Source organism: Schistocerca piceifrons, chromosome 1 (assembly GCF_021461385.2).
Source record: "Schistocerca piceifrons isolate TAMUIC-IGC-003096 chromosome 1, iqSchPice1.1, whole genome shotgun sequence".
NCBI lineage: Eukaryota > Metazoa > Arthropoda > Insecta > Orthoptera > Acrididae > Schistocerca > Schistocerca piceifrons.
The window spans coordinates 330448738-330470605 of record NC_060138.1 but is presented as its reverse complement, the minus strand read 5'-3'; the positions used below and the strand labels follow the sequence as shown (position 1 = coordinate 330470605).

General features: G+C 39.3%; 1 protein-coding gene across 1 annotated transcript; it reads left to right on the top strand.

Moving 5' to 3' along the window:
- The first annotated feature begins 392 nt into the window (after positions 1–392).
- On the top strand, positions 393–1471 carry LOC124787831 (60S ribosomal protein L5). The gene has a single exon (XM_047254772.1). It carries the CDS (start codon positions 514–516, stop codon positions 1414–1416), a length of 903 nt encoding a protein of 300 aa, XP_047110728.1. The 5' UTR covers positions 393–513; the 3' UTR covers positions 1417–1471.
- The last annotated feature ends 20397 nt before the right edge of the window (positions 1472–21868 follow it).

Genomic DNA, 21868 nt, shown 5'->3' with positions numbered 1-21868 from the left:
TGTCATTTAATTCTAGGAAACGAACAGTTATCTCTGTAGCGATGCTGTGGGGCCATTTTTATAGTCAAAGACTACATTGTAAACTTTTATTAATGATAAATAAATTACAAGTAACAGCGATGTAATTTTATGAAGTAACTTACAAAGATTTTTTGTTACTATAATTTACAGCTGTGATGTAGTGTTTGATTTTATGAGCGTCCTTTCTAGAGTGTTTTCATATTAGTATTTCATGCTGCCTAGTAAATCAAGAATGAAGTTTTCGTTTACAAGTTATTTCTCATAGTTTACTAAAAATTCATATCATGGGTCTTGATGCTACATGTAAAACATCTTTGGTGGACGTCTCATGTTCATTATTAGTGTCATCTTTGAAACACCGTAAAGTTGGCAACGCCAGATTTCCTTTCTGATGTAGGAGCCTAGCGTGTGGAAGGATCTCCATATTTCTGTTGCTGTTTGGCTCCACGTGGCTGCAATTTAAGGAGGTACAGTTCATTATATCATTTCATCATGGGATTTGTGAAAGTAGTGAAGAATAAGCAGTACTTTAAACGTTATCAAGTGAAGTTTAAAAGGCGTCGCGAGGGAAAGACTGATTACCGCGCTAGGCTTCGCCTTACAACTCAGGTGAAGAACAAGTACAACACGCCGAAATATCGCCTGATCGTTCGTTTTTCCAACAGAGATATTACCTGTCAAGTGGCATATTCAAGAATCGAAGGTGATATGATTCTTTGTTCTGCATACAGCCACGAATTGCCAGAGTATGGAGTTAAAGTTGGGCTGACCAACTATGCAGCTGCTTACTGCACCGGCCTACTTCTAGCTAGAAGATTGCTAAAGAAACTTGGTTTGGATCAACTTTATGTCGGCTGCACAGAAGTTACCGGAGAGGAATACAACGTTGAAGCGGTGGAAGATGGGCCGGGCGCATTTCGATGTTACTTAGATGTGGGGTTAATCCGCACAACTACTGGAGCTCGTGTGTTTGGTGCTATGAAGGGAGCTGTGGACGGTGGTTTGAATATACCTCACAGCACCAAAAGATTCCCAGGTTACAACCCCGAGGATAAGGAATTTGATGCTGAGATTCATCGAAAACACATCTTTGGCCTGCATGTGGCTGATTACATGCGACAGCTGGCGGAAGAAGATGATGAGGCGTACAAGAGACAATTTTCCCAATATATCAAACTGGGCATTGATCCAGATAGTATTGAGGGAATATATAAAACGGCGCATGCAAATATCCGTGCTAATCCAGATCGAAAGAAGAAAGAAAAAGATGCTGCAGCTATTACCAAGAAGAGGTGGGGCCGTGCCAAGCTGTCCCTTGCTGAGAGGAAGAACAGGATCGCCCAGAAGAAGGAGTCGTTCAAGAAGAAGCTGGAGGCGGGTGAAGTTGCAGAATAAGTTTTTTGTATTGTAAAATTTGAGATCAGGCAAGGAAATAAATTGTAAAACCGTATGTTTTGTATATTTATTAGGCGAGTTTTGTCATTAGCCTTGTGAATAATACCTGATCTCACATGTCAGTTGTTAAGTATCAATATATATTTTATGATATTCATTGTTTTTATCATTTTTCAGCTCGGTTAATGTGAAAGCTCGCCTTCATTCCTTCCAACCACTGCTCTTCCCATTATTTTTCCTATATGAATTCTGAAAGTTACAGGCTAATCATATGGTTCCTGATACTTCATTGCATCAGTCTTCAGAGCTACCCAGAGCCACTGAAAAGGTGAGACCATTATAAACTTATTATTTTTGGAATTTAAATGTGCAATCTGTGGTACATAGCTACAAAAAACACTTTTTATGGTCATTGTAGAACGTTTGGCATTCTGGTGTGCTGATATGCAAGTGTGCTGTGTAAGTTTACCTTTGTGGTGACATTGTTGTAAGCATTATCCAGGTCCGGTTATGACATTTAAGTTCATGTTACTGTCAACTTTGTTTGGTATTACTATATGGTTTGCATCTTTCAGTTGCTATGGAATGTCTTCAGGCTCATTTTCAGCACGTTTACTTTTGTTACTTAAAAGCTTTAATGGCAGATAGTGTATACATAATTCACCAATGAAAGCTGGTACAAAGCTTTTTTGCATCTGTTATCAATTGGAATTAAAATTATAGTTTCCACTATTGAGTGAAGTGCACATACACAATAAAATAATGAATTTAGGATGTCACATTGGATTGAGGTAAGAATTCAGCTTTGTAAGCATGTTCTTAGGTGTCTCACACTCTAAATTTTTTGTTCTGTTGACATGAGGTGTCACTTCTGTATTGCAGCTTAGAAATTATTTGGATTTTGGAGAGACAACTGGTAAGATTACAGAAAAATTGTGATTGTTTCTGTGAAGATTATGGGGAAAAAGCTAATTGTAGTTTTACTTGGTAAGTTGTTTGGTTTGGATGCTGACACAAGCAGTTATTAAACGTTCCATGAACTTCAGAAATGCAAGAATAGAATATTTATTCATATTTTGTGCTGCAAAAATGCTGATAGTATGACATTCTCAATTATCACAAATGAATATAAACTGGCCTAAGATAACCATTCTCTTGCATGGATTAGTTCAAAGTTCAGTTGGTGTATTGCTTAGACTTATTTCCTTGAGTGCAATGGCTTGTAAGACATGCAGATTTAGTATGCTGCTTGTTTGTATTTGCAAGGAATGTGCACCTAAGTATCGTTCTTGCATTGCACAGTTAATATTTCTGAAGATACATAGGCCTGCTCTCTTCAAATTACACAGACTTGCTTGATACTTTGATTTGTCATTTTATAATTTTCCTTAGCTGTTAAAGTTTTTTAGCATTATTTTGCCTTGGCGGCAGCAGCAGCAGTGTGTGGGGTACTGAAGAACATTCATAAATTTCTTTGTGCAAGTAGGTTTCACACAGATTTGTAATGGAATGTTATCTGGGATACAAAAATGTTTCTTGGCATGCTATTTTTGCAATGCCTAAACCCGCAAGTGTGAAACAGTATTCCATAACAAAACACACAAATAATAGAATTCGTCTGAAAACACTGAGAACGCAATTGGAATTATTACAGTAAATGGTGAATCAGATAGGCTTTGTTACTGTATTTAGTTTCAAGTTTTATTTTTGTTCCATAGATTACTGACATGCCTGAGCCAGTTTGACACAGTTTATACAGTAAATATATTTGACAATCTCACTAAACTAGCAGTAAAACATTCCTTACACATTTCTGTGATTTAAAATTTATACCTGACACCATGGTACTTGAAGTTAATAACACAAAATTTATTTTGTTCTGTAATGTAGCAGTATATTGCACAGTAAGGAATACAAATAATTCAGTGTTTGAGTTTTTTGTATTTTGTGTATAGTTGCTGTTAAATTAGGTTTCACAATTTATGTAAAATTCATGCAGTACTTAATGTACAAAACTGCACTTATCATATGAAGTTAAATATGGTAATGAGAGTTATGTCTGAATGTAAAATAGTGGTGGAAACAATTATCAAATAGAATGCTGGCACAGTGTATGAATGCAGGAAAGCTAGTAGTGTTTGTGATCTGCGCATCTGCTTTAATGCTTGTTTTTGTGGGGGTTTCAGATGTCATTTTGTTTGGTATGGAAGCTGTGTCCTAATGAAAATATGTAGAAGTGCTAAAACACTACGTTATTGTACATTTGACTGGTTATTTGCAAAAACACCTGTTTCAAGGTTGGGTGTTAATCATTGAGATGTGGTGGAAGATGTTAGCTGTTCCAATCGAGTGTCTGCTGCCCACTCTCTAGAATTCAAACTGCTTTACAATTGTTATTTTGAAAGCTGATCCTGTTGGAGCAGAAAATCAAACTGTACTTGAAATCTGAAAAAGTTTCCAGACAAAACTAGCTTAGTAAGGGGTTGCAATTATTTTAATAAAAGTAATTAAAAGGGCTTAAAGGATATGGCTTTACAGTAGCCACACCAACAAACAGCATGGTGTTTTATCCTGGGATGGTTACTGGTAAGTAGCCCAAGCATATGTTCACCTATAGTGAAGGGTCTCCATATGGATTGTTTGCATCTTAAGCTGTTACGGTTGTCAGCATGTAAATGCTCAGTAATAGAACGGTGGTAGGCTGCAGGTGCCAGATCCAGTGGAGCAGAGCTGTTACGGTATTTTGGAATATTGGCAGCACTGGATGCGGTGTGTAAATACACAGTAGCAACAGTAGGCACATGTATTGTAGCAGTATGGTGAAGTTACTGTTTTGTATTTTGGCACCCAAAATAAATCTTTTTGTTTTACATAATCTCCCTTTGTCTAAAAGACAGTTGTGTTGGCTGGCACTGTCCTTTTCTAGATTCACAGTTCGATAATGAACTTACTCTGCTAACATCCGTAATTGATCACTACGGTACAGTGGCAAGTAATAGTGCTTTACAATCCATATTGTTTACTTTAAATTTGTATGTGTGTGTGTGTGTGTGTGTGTGTGTGTGTGTGTGTGTGTGTGTGTGTGTCATAATGCTGCAGGTTTTTGTTTTATCCATGATGCAGGGCTGTGGTGCTCCTCAGCAGTTGCAACTGTCTCATGATAACTGTTGTATAGTTTGGTGGTTTATAGACATTTTATTTGTTCTTTGGCAGTTAAAAAGTATGATGGACAGTAAGAAAGAAAATTCACTCGCAGTTTTTACACTCTTTTAATATATTTATCAAAAGAAATCACACGATGCCTGTAAAATAAGATATAACACAGTGGGTAAAACAGACAATGAACTAATAGAACAAAAATTTTGTAGGTTACCTACAGTGTTGCTTTACACAATTCACCACCTTACACACTTCTTTTACAAGGCCTACTTTTTTTCTGAGGTTATTACTGAAATCAGTGAAGGTATTTTAAATCTGTCTTGCAACTCCAAGGAAGTATGTTTTTTATCAAATGTTTCATTTTATTTAAATAAAATCAGTGATGTTTCTTAATCTAAAAACAATTACTGAAGATGTTAGTACACAAGACTTTTTTCTCACATCAGGAAATACCATCTGCTTGCAAATTTTTTTTTAGATATTTCCTGATTTGCACTATTGTTTGTTGGACTGTAGCTCCAAATATAGATTGTCAGTGTCTTAACTTACTCTTGATGTCAAAATTTGTCAGGGAAAAATGCTAAAACTTCTGTAAATCGGGGAATTTCACTTTGTGAAACTTACAGCAACCTGCATTCACAATAGCTAGTGTCAAAGGCACCTCTACTTATAGACTAGTTCATTGTATTTCAGTGTTCAGAGGTTGCCATGCACAAATAATCAAGCAAGGCAAATGTACTCGTACCAAGCTAAAATTACTTATGTAGGAACTGCAGTTTGAAGAGTCCAATTGCTTTTCATAAAGTCCAAAATCAAGAGGTGAGGCTCAGCTGTGCTATTTCTGAAGTGGCATGCTTCGAAATCTGTGTGTACTGTGTACTAGCCCTAATACGTATGCAAGCCATTTCAGAATAAAACTCCTGTCATGGCACAGTTGTGATGGATAGCATCAGGCTCTGGTAATAGCTGATTTATTTCTATAGTTTGCTGTCATTACATTTGTTGTAGTTTTATGATGTAAATGTAATTTTACAACTGCCATGGTGTGCCAAATGACATAACTCATCATCCAGAAGTGGGGACAGTATCTACATATGTAGATATTTGGTTGCGCACATAATCCAGTCTGTTGCTGCTGTTTCCATTTTTGTGCCATATCTTAGTTTGTCAGGTGAAAGGAATATGAGAAATTTTGTTCCTACCAAGGTGTTATTCTAAACTTTCTTTTGTTAACCCTGGTGGGCCATTGGGAGCATCAGATTCCACTTGTCTGATTTAATGCATAATGGTGTTGTGGTATGTCACTATGGTATGGTTTTGGTTTGTGTTATTGTGTTGTTTAAGGGTGCCCGCTGGTGGTGGATGTGGACGTGTTGAGTTTGTGTGGTATTGTGTTCATTTGAGCTTTGATTATCTCTCTGGTAACGTGGATTTGAGTATGGGTAATATGCGCTGTTGGAAATGGTTGCTTTTTGTGGTTCCTTTTGTTTTGTATTTTTGTTAGTGTGCATGTGCGCGTGCCGACCTACATTAATTTGTCAGAGGCTTTTGTTGGTATGTAATTTTTATTTTTTTATTCTGTAGTAATCATGAAGGTTTATTTAATATTTATGGTATTTCAATTGTGATCTAGAGAATGTGGTTTTTTTACTTGGCGTTTTATGTGGTGTTTTGTGAGTCACATTGGTGTGAGAAGTCTGTGGTTGTGGTTTCTCGTGGTTTGCCAGGAGGTATGGAGAGCTGTTTGAACTATATAGTCAAGGGAAATGTGAGATTCTACTTTTCGGAGTAGTTGTTTTTTTTATTCATGGGCTTCATTTGAGCTGTATAGGACAAGGGAAATTTGAGATTCCTGTTGGTTTTGGGGCTGTAGTGTTGACATAAGTTGAGATTTTTAAACATTTGTCTTAGAATGGTGAGGTGTTTCGTATTTTTATATGTAGGTGGTCCACACTCTAAACCCTGAATTCCCCAGTTGTCCCGATTGTTAGTGAGATGCCCTTCCTTCCTTCCTTCTATCTTGTCTGTATTTGTTGGTCTGTGTGTGTGTGTGTGTGTGTGTGTGTGTGTGTGTGTGTGTGTGTGTGTGTGTGTGTGTGTGTGTGTGTGTGTACTGACAGTGTCATTTTGTATCCACTGGAAGTAGTTTCTGCCATATTGATGTCATTAGTTGAAGCAGCCAGGTGGAACTGGATGCTTACCTAATGCCTTAACCCTCTGCTTACCAGAAAATGTGTATAGTGTTGCTCCCCAGTCAGGGTTCTCAGGTCCATGTTGCATAAATTGACACTATTTTGACTACTTGCAATGTGAATGACTTTTGAGGTATAAATAATTTTACAATATTATGAGAAGGAAAGCTGCTAATCACCATATAGCAGAGACACTGAGTTGCAGATAGGCACAACAAAAAATCTCACAATTATAGCTTTAAAGCAATAAGGCCTGAAACACCGCATACAGTCTCGGGCAACTGAAACAGTGTGGTTCCGGGTGCCTGCTATATGGCGAGTAGCAACTTTCCTTCTCATTCTGTTACATTCCGTCCTGGATTTTCCATTGTAAAATAATTTTATTTGTCTAAAGTTTACATTTTAAGAAAAACAATTTTTTTACTGTTATTGGTGGCTTTTATTCTTCTTGCAAATTTGTGCGGGATGTACAGATAATAGCAGATTGTTCAGAGTGTACAGGTTTGGTGCACTTATAACTTATAATTTGACTTTGGTCATCATTTCCTAATAAAGATGCACATCTTCTCATTTTATAAGCTAGTAGTTTTACTGCTCTTCGTGGATTCAGTGCTACTAATGAAGTCATTGACTCCTTTACCCCTGTTAGTTGCTTTCCGAAATTGATAGTCAGTCTTATTCTTTTATTTGTAGCAAGCCACATCCAAATTATGTAGGCATTCATTGCACTTAAGTAAATCAGGTTTCTCTAAGACTGTAGCATCACATCTGATCCATGGTGCCAGTGCCACCCTTAGTGTCATTGTATGTCCTAAATTCAGGCTTCTTCACTTCTAACGATACTGTTGGTTGGTCACGAAGAGAGCTAAGGATGGCAACAGCTTTGTATTTCTTACGAACATAAGAAGCTGTCATCATGCTTTGTTGAAAGCAAAGTAATCTAGAGAATGCCCTTTAAGTATAATGAAATTGGCAGGCAGTTCACCTTTTTTTCGGATAGTACTGACTAGCAAGAGATATAAGAAAAATCACTGATATTACGTCCAGACTTTCAAAGTTGTCACCTGGATTTTCACTACCTTGTCACAAAGTTGCACCGCTCTGGTTTCTTCCTCGTTCCCCAAATACACTTTCATCTTCTGGCAAGTAGCTTGTTGCATTGTCACAAATTGCCCAGAACTTCATTCTGTATCTACCAGGTATTGTCGAAGTGGACAGCAACCTTGAAATGTGACCAAACTGTTCATTCGTTCACCAACTTGGACTGTAGGCATCCCTGAAGGTAATTTCCCACATCTCAAATCTGACTGGTTCTAATGTCAGTTGACCTATGTTCCCATTGGGCTGCTACACTTTCAAAGCGCAACGCCCTCTGAATAACATGGAAGAGGTTGCAAGACAAGTTCATAGAACTGTGGTTGGAATCCTCAACACTCAGAATCTTACTGACATTCTCATTTTTTGACTTGTAAACTAGTCAGAGTCAGAACATGAAGAAACTTCCCGTTTCTTGCATGTCTACATCCAACCTAGTCCTCGTAAATGATTATACCTTCCTTGTTGGCACGCGCGCCCACCCACCCACCCACCCACACCCACGCGCGCTCACCCACACAATTTAAATGAGGGTACATGAAAGAACAGCATAAAACAAGATTTTACATTATCACTGTTCTAATTGGATAACTTGTAGATCCCTGGTCTTCTTTCAATACATCCTTTTTGCTCTGATTACCAGAAATTCCAGCTTGAGGAGCTGTAGCCCACATTTCATTTGATTGTGAGAATGTCACACTCAACAGAATTTGCTCTAAATTGTGATTAGGTTCTTAATGATCATAACCTTTGTGTAGTTCAGATTTTTCAGTGACATCTACCTGATCATCAATGGGGGTTAATCACTGGGCATTTTGAGAATCAGAAAACTGCTCTGGCAGTTCCCTTATCTCCTCTCTTCTCTGCAATGTTTTCAGATTGTGGGAAAACTGCACCAAAATAAATGTGCTTATCACAAGGACTGTTGAACACTGAAAGAATAACAGTGAGAGTCAACGTTGGCAAATGATGTAATATGCAGCATAGACTGAAATCTTGTTGAAAAAGGCTTCTTACTACACCAGCCTGTGAGGCCTGTGCAGGAGGAATGTCCACAAACACTTGACCAGTCATAGGTAAATTCTTATTGATGTCCTAAATTGACTAACTTGACAAATTAGAAGTCATAAAATTTCATTAGAATTAAATGTAATAGTTACTAATAGGGAAGATGTTGAAGACCACAGGCTGACCTGTGAGGCCCGATGCTAGGTAAAGAGCCAGTGTTCGGTTAATTGCGGATGGCAGATATTAATTGTTCATAACTATTCTTTTCATTAAGATTAAATTGATCTTAGATTATTTTGTACCTTGTACCCTTTTGTTATTTTGTATCGCTTCTATATGGATTGTATGGAAGGTGCAGTAGTGGGAGGGAACCATTAACATTTAGTATTCCCTTGATTGGAACAGCCTCCAAATGGCTGCTAGTTTGACATGACACAAAAATGAACTTCACTAAATAAAACAGGTCTTAGCTCGTAGTAGTGAAATACTGAGCTAAATGCAAACTGCCGATTACTTACAAGATATTTAGTCCCAAATTTGAAATAGGACTGTAGATTTTGACACATACTACCATAAACACATGGTATATAAAAAGTTGAATGTTTGCCACAAATCTGAAATGGCCAGACGTACAGTGGCGGCAAACAACCTCCCATCATTTCTGAATAAGCTAAGAATCTAACTTTCAATGTACTGCCACAGAACTCCACATTATCAGAAGCCACAGAGGTAGACATGAATAATCACTCAGATTTTTAAAAGGGATTAACATTTAAAACAGTGGATTGCAGTTATCCTTCGCATGGGTGGCGACTAATCAGTTAGGTCATGTGAGGGCAAATTGCAGCAAATGGTCAGAGTACTCGGAAATCCCAAGCAATTAGATGGACTGCATGCAATTCGCACTTGCAGTATGGCTGCCTGGCTGGTAAGCAGCAATGTATGGCAGTGACCTGTGTCTAGTTATTAAGAATGGTTGTGCAGTTTTTAGTTTAACTATTCTCATGTTAAGATCTTCGTTGGAATTTATAATTGTTCAGTGACCACGAGCTACTCTGAAAAATGAGGTAGAAGCTACAGTTGCTATTTGTTGTTGTTGTGGTCTTCAGTCCTGAGACTGGTTTGATGCAGCTCTCCATGCTACTCTATCCTGTGCAAGCTTTTTCGTCTCCCAGTACCTACTGCAACCTACATCCTTCTGAATCTGCTTAGTTGCTATTTATATTAAGAAATAATAAATCCTCCAAATTTGTGGCAATTAGCATTATGAATCTTGTGCTATAGAAGTAGAATTGATAAGTTCATAGTAAGTCATGGTGCAATGGGCTCATCATGATTTTTGATTTATTTATAGGATGATTGTAGTATTAAGTCTTTTAACTAATAAACAGGTTGACTTATGTAGTGTAATATGAAGAGGGCATTTAAATTGAAATGTTCAGGATGGGTATGTTACACAGCTATACTCAAATCCCTTGTCGTTTCACATAATCTCTGCCCCCTCATAAAATTTATAGACTTATAATAATCAGTAGTTCTGCTATTGACATCTATACACACATTGAAATTGCAAACAGTGTAAAAACTTGCAGTTAAACTATGACTAATAAATGAAGGGAATTGTCTTTGCAAGCTGAAAGTTGCAAACCCACTTGGCATCAGTGTATTCTGTAAAATAATGCAGTTCCAATAAATGTTACAAAAGTTTAAGTGTTTTTCAAATATTTGTGGGATTCAGAAATTTTTGCTAAAGATGGCAGTTCATTTTCCATAGCAAAACTTCTCAACACAGTGGCATTAGTAATACAGATTGGAATTGCTTGGCAGATCACTCGGGTGTTCTGTCAAATGACAGATTGCAGGCCACAAATCACATGTGGTCCATCACTCATGTATGGGGCCCTTACACTATATCTCACCTGGGAGTGAGGACACTTTGGTTGGCTTACCTATTTTTATATCTTACAAGTACACACTGAACCACTTGATGCTATGTGCACAACTGTCATGAAATCACTTGCGCTGTGTTTTCCGTAGTCACCACTGTACTTGCGTACTGTAAAGCCACTGCATGTTTTCGATACAACGGGGGATAAAGTGCAGTAATAGTGTGGACAGGCAGTAGTTACTGGAAAAGGATCTGAGCCTCAGAAATGTCGAACATTAGTAACTCTGGCCAAATAAAATATCGTTTCCTTCACGTAGTCAAATGTAATTGTGGAGTGGAAAAAGAATGACAAAAATCTTATATAGTTTCTGTGATTCACAAAGAGTGGAGATATTTTATCAGATTAAGAGAAGATAAGTTTTAATCAAATGTCAACTAAACTGAAAATTAATTGAATTTTTTAAGTGAACATTACATTCCAAGAGTCCTGAACTGATGGGAGAACCCTCTGATGGGTATTTGGATTTGAACAGAATTGTGTAGTGGCTTCATGAGATCCTCTTTAAAGGACATGTTGCATCAGAGTTAACAGTATTTCTGCAGGAGTTCTGCCACCACCTGAGGATAGTTATTTTGTCTATTTTGTCACCTAAAAATCCATGAATAACTTCCTTGAAGGCTTCCCAAGCTTGCTTTTCTTTCCTCTTCAAAACTCTGTCAAACACAGGAACCTTCACAAGTTTACAAATTTGTGGCCCAACAAAATACCTTCCTTAAACTTTGCATTATTCAATGCAGGAAATACGCCCCTTAAGTTTTTAAAGGCCTGTCCTTGGTTCATTGCCCTGACAAGATTTTTCAACAACTCCAGCTTTGTATGTGGGAATGGAAGAATATCTTCGAGTCCATGAGAGACTCAGCAATGACTCCTTGCTAGGATTAAGATTTCTTTCAGGCAAGTGTGCTTAAATATGTTTTTCTATACCTACTGTCCCATACAAAAAGCCAGAAGTACTTAGTGTAGCCTAGGAACATTCCTATGAGAACAATGACTTAGATGATCACTTGCCTTCCATGTGTGTTCACAGTATTTGATTGAGTGAAAGAGGGCTCTCATGTTTGCATAGGTCTCCTTCATATGAACTGCATAACCAACAGGAGTAAAAGGAAAACTGTTGCTGTTGTGAAGTAACCCAGGTTTCAGACTAGCCTTGAGGAGTCTGTGGATATTCCACAGGATTGTGGTTCAGATTCAAAGATTTCATCAAACCATTAATATTGCAGGAAACTGAGATCGTTTTTCTTCTTAAAATGGGACCAGATTCCTCCAATGCCATTGAGACCCTGGCATGAGAAAATTACATTGCTGTAATCTAGACCCTAAAAGTTCTGCTTTTTCCTTTGACGAATGAGCCTCGAATCAGATGATTACTTAATTTTGACAGTGTGCTTTATCATCTTTTTGCTCAAAATTGGTCATATGATACGTAAAGCTCCTTGGGTTGAACAGTTATCTTCAGTTTTCATGAGTTTTGGGGTGGAGCACCAAGTGATAAAAGTATGTGAATGTGGAACAGGTTGAATTGCAGATGGAAGATCTGGATATTGAATTGTTCTGTCTTTGTAATTGACAGTCTTGCCTTGACAGGTGGAATCAAGTAGAAGTACGTCATCTATATGAATTGTAGGCTCTTGCCAAACCATGGGTATAGCTAAAGCCATAGATAATTTTATTTTTCCACCATTCTTGAATTATAACAGTAAAAGAGTTGCAACGAGTGTGGAGCCCATGACTTACATGGGTCCACTATCTACATGCCTAAATAATGCCAGTAGGCAGTCTTCACAAGGTGTCAGGTTGTTTCTGTGATGAAAACGTTATTCATTTGCTGAATTTACACTTTCTTATGGCAGTTTCTTAAAGTTCACACTTTAAGACTCAATTTCAAAAATTCTGCAAGAATTACAACAAACAATCTTTCACTTGTAGCAACAGTATGTATGTTCATAACCTACAAACAACTGAGGAACATTTTTTATGGAAATTGACAGGTGTGCTAATTTCAAAAGCAAAACTTTTCCTCATACAAAAAATGTAGGCTCTAAAAAGAAATGAACTGTTACTTTATCATCGAACCAAGAGCTAATCAGTTATTATTATGGTTATTTATACTCAGCAAGTGGAAATACATTGATATATTTTCAGCCTGAAATATTTTTCTTGTTGGCCATAGTAATTAGAAAACAGTAACTGAAGATGGTGTTCGCTGAAATGCATTAAATTTGTTACAGCTGCCTAACAGGTCTGTTAATAGCAGTAACATTGAATATGTTGGTGGTATTAATTTTATTCTTTTATTCAGAGTATTGATTTCATGCTCGGATGAGCCATAAATAGCTAGTCTCATACAACAAAAATAATACATCCAAAATGTATTGCTTGTTAGCCATGTGACTTGCACATATATGAAGTCAAGAATATAACTAAGAAAATTAAAATTAGACCTAAATTGGTACAGAACAAGCACACAGTTTTTGAACTTGACATTACGATTGATGCATCGACTGTTATGAGGCCACTGACAGAGCAGCAGTTCATTCCAAGATATACTCTACTGAACTAGTGTGGTCCCAGCAGGCACACTTCTGTGGTGAGTGATGGCCTTGTGGCTGTCAGTGCGTTAATGAAAGGTAAATTCATCATGTCCACTTTCTAATGATGATACACCCCCCCCCCCCCCCCCCCCCCCCCAAGGCCCTATGAGTTATCGTTAACTACCCTGTATTTAGTGCCTTGGTGGCACATTGTATTCCCTTCATCCTGCAAGTTCATGCAATTTATGCATGATTTGAATAATGGGTATCAGGCAATTTCCTTTTACTTATATGTTGGTGACTGAATGCCGCCGCGCGGGTATAGCCGAGCGGTCTAGGGTGCTGCAGTCAGGGACTGTGCGGCTGGTCCCGGCGGAGGTTCGAATCCTCCCTCGGGCATGGGTGTGTATGTTTTTCCTTAGGATAATTTAGGTTAAGTAGTGTGTAAACTTAGGGACTGATGACCAGTTAAGTCCCATAAGATTTCACACACATTTGAACATCCTCCCCCAGAATGCCCATGATCCAAAGATTTTTCAAGCTCTGTTGTGTCCAGACTGATATTGAGCAGTGTTTAAGTAATTGTAAGTCAAATGTCAGCATAAAATTAAATCCATGTACATAATCAAGGTTTAGGCTTACACACAAGTAACAAAATTATGGAAGAAGTTCGGAAAAGATGTCTGTAAATATGACAAAAATTTTAGGTGCTTGTATGGGAGGTGTGTACTATTTAACCCCCTTAAGATGTTTACCCCTAATGGAATGATACAGTTAAAAGTAAAATGCTGGCATGGCTTCTATAAAACTTGTTGATTACTTTTCTCAATTGAAAATTACAGAAAGTGAGATGGAGCATGACATGTAGGAAGAGACTGCACTCTAGTTATGCCTGTCCTCATACTAATTTACAAACACATCAGTGATCCGTGCAATGACAGTGCTTTCTAAATTTGTTTGATGCAGGAGGACCTAAATGGATGTGACATTCCTAATGAAACTGTAGCATATCTTATGATCTGTTGGTTACACAGTAAAGTTCATACTGAAGTCTCCTTGCATGTGCCAGTGTCAGCCTTGAGGCTCTGCCAGAGCAGGCATCAAATGTAATGCTTAGCTGTGTCCAAACATGGTCTTGTGGAAGTCTGTGTGTTAAAAGATATCTAAAGGAATATTCATCTGAGAAAATAGTAAAATTATTAGATGGGATGTAAGTTCTTAGTAATTTTTATAGGTATGCTTAAAAGTACAAGCAAATATCCTAGCTTTCACAACTATTATTTTCTGGGATAGGTAAGAGGAAAATGTTGTAGAAAGTTAGGAAGGAGGCCAGGATGAGAAGTCCCTGTTTAAATGAGGGAAGACAGAGAGCATGGCTGTATCAGTTAGGGTGGCAATAATTGAGCTTCCAGCCAGCTGCATTGGTTAAGTGGTGATTTGTACTCGAGTGATTAATGTGAAAAGGTTGCCAATGTGATTATGGTCATGCGACGCGAATTAACATGCTTAGAATGCGGAATGATGGTTGGAGCTATATGCTTGGGACATTCCAGTTTGGAAATCTTGGGGAATTCAGTATTCCTAGATTCACAGTGCAAAGACTGTGCCAGGAATACCGAATTTCAGGCATTACAACTTGCCGTGGACAATGCAGTGGCTGACAGCCTTCTCTTAATGACCAAGAGCAGCATTGTTTTTGTAGAATTATCAGTGCTAACAGACAAGCAAGACTGAGTGGAATAACCACACTAATCAATGTGGGACATACGACAAATGTATCCATTATGACAGTGCAGTGAAATTTGGTGTTAACGGGCTACAGTAGCAGATGACTGGCACAAGTGCCTTTTGCTAACAGCACATCACCTACAGTGCCCCTCCTGAGCCCGTGACCTTTTTGGTTGTATCCTAAATCACTAGAAAACTATTTACTGGTCAGATGAGTCCCAAATTCAGTTGGTAAGAGCTGAAGGTAGGGTTTGTGTGTGGTGCAGACCTGATGGAGCTGTGGACTCAAGTTAACAAGCCGCTGTGCGAGCTTGTGGTGGCTCTGTAATGATGTGAGCTGTGTTTGCATGGAACGGACTGGGTCCTCTAGTCCAAATGAACCGATCATTGACTGGTAATGGTTATGTTCGGCCACATGGAGACCATTTGCAACCATTGAACAATGGAGTTTTTATGGATGATGTTGCACCATGTCACTGGACCGCAATTGTTTGCAGTTGGTTTGAAGAACACTGGGAAGCTCGAGCAAATGGTTTGGTCACCCAGATTGTCCAACAAGAATCCCATCAGGATTAATCGAACAGTCAGTTCTGCATGAAATCCTGCACCAGCAACAATTTTGGAATTATGGGTAGTTATAGAGGCAGCATGACACAGTATTTCTGCAGGGGACTTCCAACAGCTTGATGACCCCATCCTACATTCAGTTGCTGCACTATGGTGAGCAAAAGGAGTTCAGACACAATGTTAGGTGGTATCATATAATTTTAGTTACCTCACTGTATAACTCCAGCATGTGTGATCAGAGATATCTGCACTGCTGCAGAAAATAAATTCAAAGTCACTTACTATTCAGCAATTTTAAAATTGACGTAGATCGCATCAACCATTAGCCCATACAGGCAGTCCATAAAGTGGGTTATGGAGATCGCTTTACCACCTCCATACAGACACGTGTCAGAAACACTAGCTACAAGATCTTACTCAATGGACACTTCAGCAAAGTTGCTTCTATTGGTCAATCTGAGGCAAGGATGTCTGCTGTCAATGCCAATGTGTGTTATTGTCACTGAATCATTATTGGTTGACATAGAGGATCAAGAGGAATGTTCAGTATGGGTCATTGGCTTTGACAAGCAATGGAATGTAAGTGGCTGCTGTGATGTCATAGTTTTTAGTGTATATTCAGTTTTGTTGTTAGTAGGTGAAGCCAATGAATATAAAACAAAAAAATAACCTTGTTTTGACAGACCAAGCTGTATTTTTGCACATTGAAAAATTCACCACTAAAATCAGTTTATAGTTGCAGTGTTGTTCAGGCTGTTTGTTACCCGTTTCTGACATCACTCCTCAAAGCTGATGATATGTGTTGAATATTCCTGTTTATCTGACATGGCATCACAGATACAAGGTCTAATGCCCCATAACATGAAAATGTGTTGCATAAAGTACATAAATGGCATCTGCATAACTGTCTTGTCACTTGAAGACGTCACAAAGTCAACAGACGTTCTTAGGGGCTTCACAACAGCAACATGTGCCAAGCTCAAGACAAAGAAAACCACTGTTAAACTTTGGATATGGCTAAAATGTTACTGACACTATGAACTGGTGCAAAACTATCAAACTGCATAAATCACCTGGTCTCTGCCTACATGCAATTCCAGGTGGAATGATAACCTACAATTGGAGAGAAATGCCAAACAAGAGGTGTTTTGAAAATTCATTCTGAGAGGGAGCTACTCTTTAAAAGTGAAGACGATAGATGTAACAATAGCAAGTAAACTTTTGGTACATGGACTGAATAGTGCATATCCCAGACTCACTGGCCAACAATGTCCAATGCGCCTTTTACTAGCTCTTGTGGGATGGCAAAATGTTAAAAATAAAATTCGGTGTTCTGACACTACTGTTTGCAAAGGGAGGCATTAATCTTGTATGAGATATATGTGCCATTAATAGCATAAAAAAGAAAAAAAAGTAAGGAAGCAAGTTCTAAGCCTAATCCAAAATTTAGTATTCAAACATAAGCTGAAAAGTACCTTGTCACCAATGAATATAGCAGCACATCGGGCAGTATTATCGTGAGGTAAGTTATAAAACAGCAAAGTGGGTACCCCAAAATTACTTTCCAACACAGACATGTACAATATCCTGACAACAGACCACTGTAACCGAATTGAAGAAAAATGTGTGCAACTGAAAAGAATGTCGGCTGAACAAAAAACGTACTTAACATTCACCACATGTTGGCTGTCAAATCCAAATGTTACATCGTCATCAATGGCAGATTTGTGATCAATGATAAACTCCACATCTTAGGCCAATGACTGCGTTATACTGACATCAAAAAAAGTTGTGAATCACCCCAGTTCCCAGAACTCCTGAAGATAGATGTTGACTGTTGATATTGTATCACAGACACAGTCCCTTTGACTGTTCAGATATGTCTCTAAATACGCCCAAAGATGTAAATAACCATTTATGAGCAGTGCCTGTTAGACGGAGGGCGTCCGACAGCCGATCAGTTCCAGTCATTCCACCAGGAAGGAGGTACATGGTTCAAGCATGCCCAGACATCATTACCGTGGTTTGATTGCATCTGCATTGTTACTTTGTGCCAGGAAGGTCTCCCAACAAGGGAAGTGTCCAGGCATCTCGGAGTGAACCAAAGTGATGTTGTTCTGACGTGGAGGAGATACAGAGAGACAGGAACTGTTGATGACATGTCTTGCTCAGGCTGCCCAAGGGCTACTACTGCAGTGAATGACTGCTGCCTATGGATTATGGCTCAGAGGGACCCTGACAGCAATGCCACCATGTTGAATAATGCTTTTTGTGCAGCCACAGGATGTCGTTAATGACTCAACATCACACACATCGATGCCCGAGGCAAGGCTCGAACCTGCGACCGTCGCAGTTGTGCGATTCCAGACTGAAGCGCCTAGAGCCGCTCGGCCACAGCGGCCGGCTTCCGAATTGCAACAAGAGGCAGAAGATGCTTGGGACAGTCTTTCGCAGGATGCCATTCGGCACCTTTATGATCAAACTGTGTTCAATACGTTGCATGCACAACTTCAGTCCCGACGTCCATGGCGAGGTCCATCTTTGCAACAATGACACCATGCAGTGCAGTACAAATGCCCCAACAGCATGCCGAATGGACCACTCAGGACAGGCATCACTTTCTCTTCACCAATGATTGTTGCATATGCCTTCAACCAAACGAACGTTGGAGACATGTTTGGAGGCAGCCCGGTCAGGCTGAATGCCTTAGACACACTGTCCAGTGAGTGCAGCAAGGTGAGGTTCCCTGCTGTTTTGGGGTGGCATTGTGTGGGGCCGGTGTATGCTGCTGGTGGTCATGGTAGGTGCTGTAATGTCTGTACGGTACGTGAATGCCATTCTCTGACTGATAGCATGCTGGTGAGGCATTCGTCTTCATGGACGACAATTTGCGTTCCCATCATACACATCTTGTGAATGACTTCCATCAGGATAATGACATCGCTCAACTAGAGTGGCCAGCACGTTCTCCGGAGATGAACCATATCGGACATGCCTGGGAGAGATTGAAAAGGGCTGTTTCTGGACGACTTCACTCACCAACCAACCACTCTGAGGGAACTACGCTGAATTGCCGTTGAGGAGTGGGACAATCTGGACCAACATTGCCTCATTGAGCTAGTGGATAGTATTCCACAATAAATACAGGCATGCATCAATGCAAGAGGACGTGCTACTGGGTATTAGAGGTACTGGTGCGTACAGCAATCTGGACCACCACCTCTGGAGGTCTCACTGTTTGATGTTACAACATGCAATGTGTGGTTTTCATGAGCAGTAAAAAGGGTGGAAATGATATTTATGTTGATCTCTATTCCAATTTTCTGTACAATTTTCGGAACCGAGGTGATGCAAAACTTTTTGTGATGTGTGTATGTAGAAATGTTGATACATTACTTGACAGATTTACTTGTTGACAAACAGGTGATCATGGAATTTCCCCTGTCAGAAACTGGCAGAGATCGACACAACAACCCCTGTGAATGTAGGTATAAACAAACTGATACAACTGGAAAGACTCATGTACCTGAGAACAAAGTAGAAATCTGTAACCTGGGTGCTTGTGTATGTTGCAGCATCTATCACGCATCACTGAGCAGCTACATACTATGTCTGTTACTCTAGTGGCATTCAGCCAGAAGCTGTGAGAAAAGGGGTTAATGAACAGTGGACACTACCAGCATGGGACAAGTTGAGAATTTGTGTCTGATGGGAAGCTTGTCAAGGTGGTCGAGGCAGTTAAGGCAGCCATTCACAGAAGTGGGAAATCCATGTAAGATGATGACAATGATGACAACAAGGGTTCTAAGGATCTAAGAGTTGAGGGACACGAAAGGGAAGCAGTGGTTGAGAAAGGAGAGAGACAGGGTTGTAGCTTATCTCCGATGTTATTCAAGCTGTATATTGAGCAAACAGTGTAGGAAACAAAAGAAAAAATTGGATTAGAAATTAAAATCCATGGAGAATAAATAAAAATTTCGAGGTGTGCTGACAACATTGTAACTCTGTCAGAGACAGCAAAGGACCAGGAAGAGCAGTTGAATGGAATGGACAGTGTCTTGAAAGGAGGATATAATATGAACACCAACAAAACCAAAAATGTGGATAATTAAATATAATCGGACTAAATCGGGTGATGCTGAAGGAATTGTTGTTGTTGTTGTGGTCTTCAGTCCTGAGACTGGTTTGATGCAGCTCTCCATGCTACTCTATCCCGTGCAAGATTTTTCATCTCCCAGTACCTACTGCAACCTACATCCTTCTGAATCTGCTTAGTGTATTCATCTCTTGGTCTCCCTCTATGATTTTTACCCTCCACGCTGCCCTCCAGTACTAAATTGGTGATCCCTTGATGCCTCAGAACATGTCCTACCAACCGATCCCTTCTTCTAGTCAAGTTGTGCCACAAACTTCTCTTCTCCCCAATCCTATTCAATACTTCCTCATTAGTTATCTGAAGGAATTAGATTAGGAAAAGAGACACTAAAAGTAGTATATGAGTTTTGCTATTTGGGAGACAAAATAACAGATTACGGTCAAAGTAGAGAGGATATAAAATACGATGGCAAGGAAAGTGTTTCTGAAGAAGAGAAATTTGTTAACATCAATTACAAATTTAAGTGTCAGGAAGAATTTTCTGAAATTATTTGTATGGAGTGTAACCATGGACATAGTTTAGACAAGAAGAGAATAGAAGCTTTCAAAATGTGCTGCTACAGAAGAATGCTGAAGATTAGATGGACAGATCACGTAACTAATGAGGAGGTACTGAATAGAAATGGGGAGAAGAGGAATTTGTGGCACAACTTGACTAGAAGAAGGGATCGGTTGGTTGGACATGTTCTGAGGCACCAAGGGATCATCAATTTTGCACTGGAGGGAAGTGCGGAGGATAAAAATTGTAGAGGGAGACCAAGGCACGAATACACTAAACAGATTCAGAAGGATGTAGGTTGCAGTAGTTACCTGGAGATGAAGAAGCTTGCACAGGATGTAGTAGCATGGAGAGCTGCATCAAACCAGTCTCGGGACTGAAGATAAAAACAACAAGGATTTACTGCAACTCAGTTTGGACAGAAGGAATCAGGTCATTAGGAACAAGTTTTTACTGTTGATGTGTCAGATTGCTAACAATCCCCTTGTGCCATGTTCTTCTTACAGTCAAGCTTTAGTCTGCAGGGCATAGGATGATAGAGTGGATCAATATCTCTGGTCATTGATAGTGTAGGGCTCTGCATAATTAAAGTTTCGGTGATATTTTTAAGGAAGGACTGAGAGACAATGCTGGAAGTGAGGATGATTTTGGAGAAGGATAGGTAGAGTTCAGTGCTCATTCTGTTGATTGCAAGTTGGGATTGAACGATGAGGCGGTTAAGTTGTGGGATGGAAGGGTAAGCCTAGGAAAAGATTAAATGTCTTTGGATTGGAGAGGGATCAGGGCTGAATGTGGGCCATGATTGTGAAGTGTTTGTATTTGATTATGACTCTGGCCTCACCTTCCATATTGTTTTCCTCCTAGCTTTACAACAGGTGGGCCCCTCTCATCCTGGGGTCTGAGTGACCTGCCCTTCCTTTCTAATTTTCTTTAACTTATGCCTCTTTTTCTATCTGAGATAGGGACTGGTAGTTCTAAAAGCTAGAATAGTTTCTTGTACTTCTCAGTCAGCATAATATTAAATCCTCCTGACAGATTAAAACTGTGTGCTGGACATGCGGAAACTCAGGACCTTTGCCTTTCGTGAGGAAGTGCTCTACTTACTGAGCTACCCAGGTACGACTCACAAGCCATCTTCAAAACCTTACTTCCGCCAGTACCTCATAAGATGAGATAAGGTAATATGTTATGCTGGCAGAAGTAAGGCTGTGAGGACTGGTTATGAGTTGTGCTTGGCTAGCTCAGTAGGTACAGCACTTGCCCACAAAAAGCAAATGTGTGAGTGGAAGTGTCAGTCTGGCACACAGTTTTAATCTGCCAGGAAGTTTCATATCAGCACACATGCCATTGCGGAGTGAAAATTTTGTTCTGGAAACATAATATTGCATCCTGAAGATAAGCAGTTGCCTGCCACTCTGTTTCCTAATTTTATAGTTTTCATCTATATTTAATTTTATCCACACTTATTACATCTTCTAATTACTTGTCAGTTGTTACTACATGGGTATTGGTCTGCTGATTCCTTTTGATTTCCTATGAATGACGGCATGAAACTGATTTCACCTC